The sequence below is a fragment of the Mchenga conophoros genome, linkage group LG13 (genome assembly GCF_057382185.1).
Source record: "Mchenga conophoros isolate Kocher_MC1m ecotype Shallow Benthic linkage group LG13, M_conophoros_male_GT1.1, whole genome shotgun sequence".
NCBI lineage: Eukaryota > Metazoa > Chordata > Actinopteri > Cichliformes > Cichlidae > Mchenga > Mchenga conophoros.
In genome coordinates this window covers 33,479,537-33,491,745 of record NC_140538.1, presented here as the reverse complement: position 1 = coordinate 33,491,745, position 12,209 = coordinate 33,479,537, and the positions used below count along the sequence as shown (strand labels likewise).

Below are 12,209 nucleotides of genomic sequence, written 5' to 3'. Positions count from 1 at the left end.
GCCACCCGCCTAACATCGTCAAGTGCGCCGATGACACCTCTGTGGTTGGGCTCATCTCTGATGGAGATGAAACTGTGTACAGGGCAGAGGTAGAGAATTTGTTCTGGGGCTCAGAAAATGGCCTGAAAATAAACATGCTTAAAAGAACTCATCGTGGACTCCAGGAGGCACAGACAGGTCCAGTCCCCTCTCATTTCTGGACACCCACATCTCCGCCTCCGGAGACCCACAAAGCCATCACCCTGGTAAAGAAGGCACAGCAATGGCTGCACTTCCACCGTGTCCTGAGGAAAAATAGCTGCTGCTGCCACAACTGAGAACGGGAAACCTACACAGAGGGTAATTAACACTGGTCAAAAAATCACTGGCTGTCCTCTGCCACCCCTGCAGGCCATTGCTAACTCCTCCTGTCTCAGGAAAACCGGGGCCATCATAGTTGACCCCTTGCACCCTGCTTACCAAGTACTTGTTTCGCCTCTGGATGGCACCTCAGGTCAATCAGGTTCCTCAGGTCCAGACTCACAAACCGCTTCTTCCCCCGAGTCATTCGGCCTGCAAACAAACATCGATGAAGGAAATCTGTACAATCACAGTTTTTAGCCCAGGAGCATCTTACTGTGAGGGAACAGTGCAAAACTCTGCCTGCCTTTGGGAATGTCCTATTTACAGGGTTTGATACTTAGTGCTTTTTTACTGACTGAGCACCCAAACCCAACTTTTTCTACAATCCTCACCTTTGTCATCTGACCTGAGCAGGCAGGCTTTAGCACAACTGTGTAGCAAGTTTATTCTCATGTATCTCATGTATAGTCTGTACTTGGACAAGAAATCAAACATATCATTTAAAACCTGAACTAGCTGTGCCACAACCAACCAACATGTGAATGAGAATAATTAAAATTATACATGTAACATTTTGTATTTATGTAAGCTAGCTGATATAGTTGCTGAAACCATTAGTCTCTCCTCTTCCCATCTAATAATAATGTGTGTGTCTGTAGGTGAGCAAGTGAATCACACCCTATTAAAAGTATTAAGTGAAAGGATCATATTAACAGTCTCGTCTTTCAGCTTTAGTCTTGTCCAGCAGGCTGAATTGCCTGAAAGCTGATCTGAATCACAGCATGAGTGTGAAAACAGGCTGCATGAAGGACCACACACTTATGATTAAGCGTGTGTACAAGGAGGAACAGGAAATGGCTCGGCTATATTGTGTTATTCTGTTTGTGACATTAGTTTCAGACCGCATAGGCAAGCAGCCAAGCACACATGTAGTAAGAGAGGAATTACAAACCACAGTGCAGCAGGGTTGTGCATGGGCCTTTAACCAGCGACTTAAACAACTTTCATTCAGCCTCATTCAGCCTCACACCTTTCAAACATTAGGATCACTTGAAGAACAATGTCACTATAATTAATGCACAACCTCTGTGGTGCAGAGTAGAGAACTTGACATTAAACTAGTAGTTTAACTAGATATTTTAGTAGCTTGCCAGTAGTACACATTAGTATTAGCGAAGCGATTCAAGTAGTTATTTATTTTGCCTTATTTTTTTTAGTTAATTATGAAAATCACAAATAATTTGCACATAATGTGACCATTGGCTCTTGAATGTAACTGAAACCCTTTCACAAGTCTGCCCCACTTTAAACTTTGGGTCATAAACCAGTATGCTGTGAAGGCATGCACAGGCATTACATCGTTCAGACAGACAGACCATAGACAGAGGGTGGTTTATGGTTTTTGCTCACATACAAAAGATACTGAGCATAGCAGAAATACTGTTCTAGCAAACTTCATAGTCAAGATCAGCTAGCAACCCTGCAGACCAGCTGATTTCAGTCCCAATCCATTTTCCCAGTTTGCTCAACTGGTACTCTTCTGTGTGTCCTATTGCCAAATCCCAAATGGGATGTGCTATTTAAGTTGTTGTCCTTTGGACTACTTCAAACACTTTGTTCTCCAAAGTGCCTGCACAGATGGAGCACCCGTAATTTTGTTGTACATGCACAATGACAATAAATTGCTATTCTATTCTATTCTACTCTATTCTATTCTATACATATATATCTATATCTGATATGTATCTCTGTGTGTGTGTGTGTGTGTGTGTGTGTGCTTATTCCCAGCAGTAGGCCAACAGGCCTGCAGTATTTCACCTGCTGCGAATCCTCTACAAATGCACTTGTTACGCTTTGTGCAGTTGGTAAAGGACCTTGTTTTTAGGCCTGTGCAGAACCAGCAGTGTCTGTTTTCTGTGCAGGCAGGAGCAGCGGGCTGTAACTCTACTGCTATAGCAGCAGCAGATACTGAGCATGGCAGGTGTTTTCTCTGCACGAAAACCTTCATGTGTATGTTCTTTGCTGGTTTCAGGAGGGATCCACAGCAGTCAACAGCATTGAAGGTGGAGACATCAATGCGATTGAAGAGCAGGTCAAGAGGCCACCATGTGGTCTGCCTCCTACAACTATAAACAAAAAAGAGAAGTTCCACGTATGATATCTCTTGGACATCCACATCACTTCATCCTGACACTCACTGAACGCCTCCTGTGTAGGCTTGTCTGTAACGGTCCGCTGTGACAGACCGTGCGGTGGTGTGAGTGGTGGACCCAGGTGCGAACACAAGTGAGCAGACGGGAGTGAACTTTAAACAAAAGTGAGCCTTTTATTGTGGCTGGTAACGCAAGAGAAACAAACAAGAATAAGGGCAGCTCAAAAGCAATAACTAAACAGAAACCTAAACTGGGAATGAACTAAGGTAAGGCTATGACTTAGAATGCAACAGACCGGGCATGGAAACATGGAGGGTGGGAACACAGACGACGCGACACAGACTGTAAGAAACACAGAGACTAAATACACATGAGGGATGATCAGGGGAAGTGGCCACACATGGGAACGCAGCTGACACACATGAACTTAAAGACAGGACAGAAGGAGTGAGCTGAATACACAGACAGTGAATGCAGGCCTTCAAAGTAAAACAGGAAACATGAGACATGAACCAGGGAGACGTAGTACAGGGGGAGGTGACATGACTGACAGCATGAACTTGACAGTACAAGACACACAGACATAAACACACGAAGGGCAAGGGAGACGTAATGCAGGGGTAACATAATTACAAAAAGGACTGGACTACCTAAGCAAACAATAAACATCAAAATAGGTTAAGCATAACACACTGGGTCACACGACCCAGGACCATGACATTGTCCTTTGCAAAATCAACTGCATCATGTCAGGAGTGAAGAAAAGGTCAAGACAGACAGCGTATCTCACAGACCCTCAGATCAAACATCGGGACATGACATGTCGACTCACTGTTAGGATGGGCAGGATCCTCTGAGTCCTCTCCATGTTCATGGGAAGTGTCAGAGGCGCTCACAGACGTGGAGCTCTCCGCTGAGCTCTCCGCTGAGCAGTATGCATTCTCCGTTTAAGCTTGTCTTATTCTGATGAGTCCTGCAGCTCCCTGACAGGTAAAGGCTGCATGACCTTCTCTAAACCCTCTTCTGCACTAAACTGTTTCTTCATTTTTTCTCCTTTTCTTTGCTGCAGGTCTTTCTTCTCTGCTCACTAATGAAATGACCCCTCAGCCAAGCTGCATGCTAGAGTGCAGCAAGGGCAGGAGGCCATGTCGCTGCTCGAGCGCCACTTCACAGCACATCGCTCCAAGATGACCTTTCTTCACCTCTGAAATGATCAGTGCATGTTTACACATTTACACAGCGTCACATGCACGCACACATGCACGCATCTTCTCACTAATTCAGACACGCGTCGATACAAGTCTGGTGGTCGCACGGCTCCATAATATAACTGGCAAAAATACAAGAATTTCCTGCATTGGCCTACAATGGGGAATCTGGTGGATTGCAGTAAAAATGTCAAATATCACTAGTTTTTGTTTTCAGAATGACATGCTGACATTACAGAATCTGTGGTTTTATACTGGAACAGCAGAGAGATTCAAACGTTTGGTTTCAATGGGGCAGTTTTGACCACAAAGGTGTTGAGAGGGAGTATCTGCTATTACACAAAAAATACTAATCCAATCATATCAGTTCGGTGGCTAATCTTTGACATGTCCAAGACTCTAATCACCACCAATGTGCCGTCCCTATACTATTTACTAAAATAACTAGTTTGAACGACGGCATTGTCGTTCAAACTAGTTAAGGCTTTTTGTAAAACCTCATTTCTTCTTTTCTTACCAAAACAGTGTGTAAGTGACTGCCGGGGGTGAGACTACACATTAAAATACCTCTGGCTGTTGGTGACTGTACATTCCCATGCAGCAACAGGAAATAAGGCTGCTGACCACATCGACGCATCAGGCAGTGCTGACGTGATGTTATGATTTGATAATATCTCTGAATGAGGGTGTCTGTTTTTACTATCTAGTTTTTCTGTTATGTTCAAGATATGCTGACAGAAAGCTTGCAGTTAAAAATAAAATAGCAGACTGAGTTCAGCATAATAATTAGAATCTTTGTGAGTAAGACCTGACAAATAGTTTGGAAAATGTGATAGAGTGTTACTACTACTGATAATAATACAATTATTATTATTAAGTGTGCCTATGCAATGGCACACTTATTGTCATTACTGTTGAAATGGAAAAGGAACAAAACCAGAACTATGTGCAGAAAGGATACCCAAGATAGGAACTGAGAAGATCCGCTTTTTGCTCTTGTTTAGAGGAACTAACCGTTACGTGTGAACTTTGACAGATTGAACTGGGAAAGGCGTCTAACAAAAAGGCTGTTCAGTTGGATTTGGGGATTTCAGTCAGTACCTGTGCTGGAGACCAAGTCAGGATAGGTTACGCTGCTCTCAGAGGGCTACATAAGGGTTAGGGTTAACCTTTCACCTGTCTAAATGTAAATGTAATGTGAGGAAATTAAAAACATGTTTATGCGACAATGAGCTGTTTTCCTAAATCCCACCATGTTTCTGGGTAATCCGGGCATGACAGAGGATAAAGATGACTTTTCCTTTCATGATGCTGCACATTCACACCGATGCTCCCCCCCCTCTCTGCTTTTTCCAGCCCTCTGTGGTTTCAGTCTGCCTCTCCCTGCATTGTATGTTACCCACCATTCCTCTCCGCTCCCTCCGTGCACTCCTCTGCATAGCCTGGAGAGAGCCTGTCGGTTGACGACTCGATTCCGACCAATGACACGCCGTGTCTGTAAGGCGCAGGACCAGTTTCACCAATAACAGAAGGCACTGGGCGGGACATATATATAGAAAATCACTGGCGCTGGAGAGAGACAGACGCATCCGTGGAAAGGACCCGTGAGACGAGACAGGTACCAAAGGATCATTCTCGGCATGGACGTGTCAGAGTGACCAGCTGCAGACACTGTCGCTTCGTCCACCTGATCCACCACCGAGCATGTCTACTCCAGAAGAAGCCGGCCAGCGTGAGGAAGGGGAGTACGGAAGGGCGGCTAAACGGCTCAAAACAGAGGAGACGGAGGCGGATGAGAGAGAGGAGGGGGAAGAGGAGCTGGAGGAAGGAGAGGATTCGGACTCCGGATCGCTACCCGGTAACGGAGAGTCGGCGACAGACAATCGGGCCCGGTGGAGCGCGAGCCAATTCGGAGCAGGGCTGAGGGTAAGGAGAGCAAAAATGTTACCTAACGGTACCCTGCGGCACAGCATCACACACCGAGCCGGGCGAGCCGCGCGCATGTGCGCGCGCGCTGTCATGCAGTCTGTGCCAAGAGACATCTACCTGTCACACATATGTCGGCGCCGACATCACCGACACAGTGGAGCCTGAGCTATAAATCCAGGCCAATTTTTCAATGTGACGCCTGTGTTCATTCAGCCAAAGCAATTGTCCGATAAAATGTGTGTGGTGGTAAATGTGCAAAATGTCCCGTTTGACTTTTGATGTTGAATATTCGGTTCTTTCCACTCTATGGTGTCTGTTGTGTATTTGTGTATTTCCTTGCAATGCTGGCTTTTCAGTACAAATCATCGACTTGTTAACGTTTCCCACACGAAACTCAGAAGCCTAAATTTGGGTTTAACACAGATGTCCTGGTTTCTCTTTGGTTATTCACCCAGTGTCTCTTGTATCTGCTAATGTTGAGTCCATCTGATATTTACAGTGCCATGAAAAAGTATTTACCCCTTTGTTTCAAGTGATGCTGATAACTGGCAAGACATTCATTTCACGCTGAAGAATTTTGGCCCATTTTTCTTTGCACAGTTGTGTGAATTCAGACAAATTGGACGTTTTTCGAGTATGAATGGCCAATTTAAGCACCTTACTAACCCTAACTGTTATTGTGATTTGGCACCATATAAATAAAACTGAATGGAATTGTTTGTGGTCATGCTAAAGCCTCTCAATTGGATTTAAGTCTGGACTTTTCACTAGACCACTCAAAGTAGAGCTGGGCGATAGAACGATAACGATATGTATCGCGATATAACTTTTACTCGATAGAGAAATTAAGCTATCGCGATAGACCTCTTAAAAAAAAAAAAAAAAAAAGACCAGCCAATCCAAATTAAGTAGCGCAGAGCCGAACCAATCACAGCCGCAGTGTCACATCGCGTGACTTGTAACGTACAGCACAAGTGCCAAGCCGCACGTTTTTTTATTTATTTATTTATTTATTTTTTTATTTTTTTTATTTTATTTTATTTTTTTTTACTTTTTATTTTTTTTTTCTTTTATTAGTAATATAAACATACAAACAAAATGCACCATATATTACAGATTCAGAGAATAAACATTTCTTACATATTAGCAACTTTCATATATAGTGAAAATAAAATATAAAGATGGGGTCACATAAATTAACAGATTATTAACTCACTAAATCAAAATCTTCTACAAAGGAAACAAAAAAAGCAGCCTTTTTCTTTTTAACTAAAGTCAAAGATTTAACCAACAGGTTTAGGTCGTTTTTCCAGTGAGCCAGTGTTGGTTTAATCTTAAAAAAGCGACATTTATGTATAAAATACTTACACAAGATTAATAACACATTAACACCATAATTAGCTTTCTTTTCTTTCAAAAACACTCCAAACATTATCATATTTAAGGTAAATGGGGTAATTTGAATCCCACTGGAATAAAGCCAGGTATGAAAATCCAACCAAAATATTTGTATAAAATTGCACAAAAAGAATAGATGGTCCAAATCCTCCTCTTCTGTTTCACAAAATACACAATTACCCGTTTCTATTTTGAATCTATCACTAAGGAGTCTATTTGTCGGGTAAATTTTATTCAAGATTTTAAATTGGACTTCTTTCCCTTTAGGAGGGATAGGGAAGGTGATATAATCAGTTCTTATTTTTTCAATTTCTTCCCTTTGGAAATCTTTTAATATGTAATTACGTCTAAGTAAATTTGGAGAATAAAGACTCCTTAATGAAGATCTAAGAAACTTATTGTTGCATTTAACATCACAAAATCGAATACCATCTATATATAATTGCCTTAACTTGGGGGAGATGTCAGAATATATTATATCATTTACAACTATGTTTTTAAGTGACAATGGAATGGATTTTATAACCCGATTAAATTTACTTTTAGAACATTGGATATTAAACTTTTGGCAAAAATCTTGATGTCCTAGAACATGTCCTTCCTCATCTACAAAATGGGCAATTGCCCAAACACCTTTTGATAACCAATCTTGAATAAAAATAGATTTTCTGTTCATCAGTATATATCTATTGTTCCAAATTGGGCTATTATGTGGAGTGAAATTATGTTTAAATAACATTTTCCAATAAAGAAGGACCTGTTTATGGAATTCAGAGAGTTTAGCAGGTAGCTTAGTAATTTCAAAGTCACACTTTAGGAGAAAGTCGATACCCCCTAGTGTGTTAAAGACCTTACTTGGTATAAAAAACCAAATGGAGTGTGGATTATTTAGGAAGGATTTTAACCATTTAAGTTTCAAAACACCATTCATTATGTCAAAATCAATTGCGTTTCCACCGCCTTCAATGTATGGTTTAACCAAATCATCTTTAGATATATAATGGCACTTATTCCTCCAAATAAAATTAAAATTCAAGCTATTAATTGTTTTAATAACTTTATTCGATATTGATAGAGAGTAAGCTGGATATATAAATCTAGATAAACTATCCATTTTGGTTAATAATATTCTTCCAAAAATTGTGATGTCTCTTTGTAACCACTTATTTAGGATTGTCTTACATTTGTCAACATTATCTAAAATATTTACTTTTTCTAAGAGCCAAGCCGCACGTGTGTTTGTTTGGGAAGCAGCCAGCGGGTAATGGAGGAAATGAGTGTGCCGACTAGAAAAATCAACCGAGCGTGACCGAAGAGAAAACAGATGATGGTTCCAACGCCGGAGAGATTGTCGAACGGAAGAGCCATAGAAGCTCCGTAGTGTGAAGGTATTTCGGCTATTTCAAGTCTGACAAAAACAGAGTAGCTGCACTGTAAATTGTGCCGAAAGCAAGTCTGGAAATACAATAAACTGGTGCATGCGTCACACTGTGCGCCACGTTATTGTTTCAGTGAAATGAATTTCTACAATACTGTTAATTCTACTCTCTGCAGTGTTTAAATGCTTACATATACACACAGTTACTGTCCCTCCACACATACGACTCGGTTCTGCTTCTGTGCCCCAGCTTTGTTTACTTTTTCCCACCGAGGCTTCTAGACTTCTGATTGGCCAACATTTCTGCACGGTTAGGAATCTAGCTCCACCTGCTGCTTTGGCATGTTCATAGCAGCGTTTTCCTTCATTTCTGCCTTTATGTGTGGACGGGATTATTTTTTAAAACGAAAACGGAAAATCTCCGTTTTCAAAAATACCCGTGTACGTGTGGACGTAGCCTCAGTCTCTGACTGGAAGCGCTAATTCGTCATTCGGCTTTTGTCAGACTAAAGTAACTGTTAAAACTGTTTGAAAAGCTCAGCTATACAACAAGGAGAGATTGAGAATTTCCTTTTAGTTCTCAGTTTATTTGATATTGACAAAAGTTAGTCAGTTTTGTCTGTTCTTCTGTAAAACAAACTAAGATTTATTTTTAGAATTAATATTTTGTTTCTAAGTGGAATTGACAATTTAGTCTGTTTCGTTTGTTCTATTTTGAAACTTAAACGCTTTAGCGGCTGCCTTTTGTGTAGTTTGCAATATTTGCCTTTATTTATCTGAAAAAGTCTCATGTTCCTTAAGTACATCTACCCTGTTGAACTTATTATGGGAAATAAATATTTAAATAAAAACAAGCTGCTGATTATTTCACATTTTACTTGTGAGCAACGGCACATTTAAATCTTACAAATATAGTTATTTGGCTTATATCGTGATAGATATCGTTATCGCCTGAAATGAAAAAAACATATCGTGATATGAAGAAATCTCATATCGCCCAGCTCTAACTCAAAGCTTTATTATTATTATTTCTAAGCCATTTAAGGTGGAGTTTCTGATGTGTTTCAGATCATGCTGCATAACCAAAATGCTCTTCATCATCAGGCCATGAACTGGAGCTGGAGATTCTCCTTCAGGATTTTCAGAGTAGAATCCATGATTCCAAGCAAAGCAGCCCCAGGCCATCACACTGTTACCTCAATGTTTGATTGTTGGTACGATGTTGTTGTTATAAAATGCTGGGGTAGTTTTATGCTAGCTGTAACGGGACACCAGCCTTCCAAAAAGTCCTGCTTTTCTCTAATTAGTCCCCTGAAAACTTTCCCAAAGTCTTGGGGAGCAAGATGGGCTTTTGAATATGTGAGGATGAACCTTTGTTTTGGTTTTTTTATGGTCAGTATTGGTTTTCTGGTTGGTTTGGTTGGTTTTCTCTCCCAGTTTTTGCCCAGTTTCTTTCTTATGGTTGAGTCGTGAACACTGACACTGACTGAGTTGTTCGGATGTTGTTCTGGGTTCTTCTGTGACCTCCTGGATGATTTGGTGAGGGGCTCTTGGGGTCAGCCACTGTTGGGCAGGTTTTCTTGATAATAACTCTCACTGTGGTTCTTTGAAGAAATGGATTTGTAACATTTTCCTGACTAATAGATGTCATGACTTTTTTCTTATTTGTTCTCAAATTAATTTTAGATCGTGACATGATGTGTTGCTTTTTGATTGTTTAGCCTACCTCACATTGTCAAATTAGCTTTGTAGCTAATCAAATTTGAACTTAGCATTTCAAAATATATGGTTAAACAGTTAATTCAAAATGTAACATGGTAGGCCTGGTAGCTGGTAGGTTTGGATGGCTTTTCCCCTTTGGTAAATACAATCAGTATTTAAAATTGCATTTAGCATTTACTCAGGTTACTTTTGTCTAATAAAATATTTTTTTTATCTAAAGCATTTGATGATAAATATGCAGGAAATAAGACATCGGGTAGGGTACAAACCTTTCCAGTACATGGCCACGGTCACCACATCACGCAACATTTCATGACCACGTGAACATCATTTATTAAGTTCTACTATCCCAGTCTCCACCTTTGCCTTCATGATTGTTTTGATCTGGTGCATTATAAGTAAAAACCAAATGAAACTGAATTGACTTCCAGTATTTGAGCTGGGTAGGTGCCTCGTGCCTTAACTTGATCAAATCTGATTTGAAGACTTGCTCTCGCCAGCGTACAAGTTTGCAGATTCTGTGTTTACTTACAGTTGGCTGTGTGTCCTCGTCCATCAACAATAATAAATACCTGCAGTATCACACACCGTGCAGGAAATTAAAAATTAATATGCACAAATACATATGTGCCACAACTGCAGTACCTTTATTGAGGCTGGGTCGGTCAGGGTCGGATCCTGAATCTGGCAGGAAATGTTCTTCTACAAGTTACACAGACTTCAGGTTTTATAAAGTGACAAGACAACATTTTAAGACCATTTCCAATAACTATATTTCTGATGACACAGTATTACAAAAATATTGTATGCTTTGTCAACGCTTGCAGGCAGTAAATGAACTGCTCCTTCCTTTTCATATGAAATGCATACATAGAGTGCTTGTTTACTCAGAATTATTTTGGCATATTGCACATAACAGGCTGTACCTATATCAGCACATCACTCATTGCCTCATCACTGCTGTATGTTTTTGATCTGCTACATTGCACTGTTCTTTGTATCACCATTTACAAGTCGGTCCATTATTGTTGAATTTTGCACTTACATCTGTATTGAGACTGATAATTTGGCCTCCGCAGTAAGTCTGGCCTTTGATGTATCTGCTGATTGAGGAGCCAGCGTTGCAGCAGTATCTTCTGTGAGATTGTGATGAAGCCAGATTATATTAGTTTCTCTCCTATTTGAAACATTATATTTGTAAGGAAGCTGTTGCTAAGGAAGACTTGACTTTGCTATATTTGTAGTTGAAATGTATTTAAAATTCAAGCAGATATACTTTTTAACATCAGTTCAGTCACTAGTCATGTCAGTGAGTAATAGTGTTAAATAACTATAATGCCATTATTGACCAAACCTTTTTTAATAATTGAATAACTCTAGCTTTTATCATTTCATGTAAATCTCACTGTTGCAAGCCTAGTTTTTAAAATGTTAAAAAACAAAACAAACAAACATTTTTCTGCATTAGCTGTGTGTCGGCTAAAGGACTCCCAGCAAGCTGACAAATGTTATTAAAGTGGGTCTGTGGTCTGCTGACTGTGTGGGCTGGGTAGCTGGGTTAGAAGAATGCAGCTCTCTGCTGAGATAAACAACCAACAGAGTAAATAGAGAAGTGAGAAGGGCTTTTTTTAATTGGGTAGAAGGATGTAATGTATATGACTGTTTCCTTTCTCGTTGTCTCACCATTACAGCGTCCGGGGGTATTAGAGTGGAACATTCACACACACGCATTCTGGGTTCTGAGTGAAGGTGGGATCACCTTGCATGTAATCAGCATTACATGCTTGTAGTCTAGTTTCCGAATACTTAGGTATGCATGCACGTACACGGTTACACATACGTCATTTCATCATTAGAGGGTGATTAAGAAAATGGATGCGCTGCTACTGTGTGTTGCTTCAGCCATTAATTAGAGTCAGAACAGAGCACATGTATACAGTTGAAAGTCTAAAAATAGGATCCCAGTAAAAGAAACAATAAATGAAATAAGAACAAGATTAAACGCATATATATACATACACACACACACAAAAGAAGCGCGTATTCTCGGAAAAGTGGTTGCAGGAGGTGAGCTGGCTT

At 40.4% G+C, this 12,209-nt stretch overlaps 1 protein-coding gene across 1 annotated transcript in view; it reads left to right on the top strand.

The window, feature by feature from the left end:
- Positions 1 to 5,279: 5,279 nt before the first annotated feature.
- The window catches only part of LOC146561777 (heterogeneous nuclear ribonucleoprotein L-like), an 84,834-nt gene continuing 77,904 nt past the window's right edge, over positions 5,280 to 12,209 (top strand). The window contains exon 1 of the mRNA XM_085243076.1: positions 5,280 to 5,629. Within this exon, the coding sequence (XP_085099202.1) occupies positions 5,408 to 5,629 (222 nt within the window). The 5' untranslated portion in view covers positions 5,280 to 5,407. The remainder of the gene's footprint in view (positions 5,630 to 12,209) is intronic.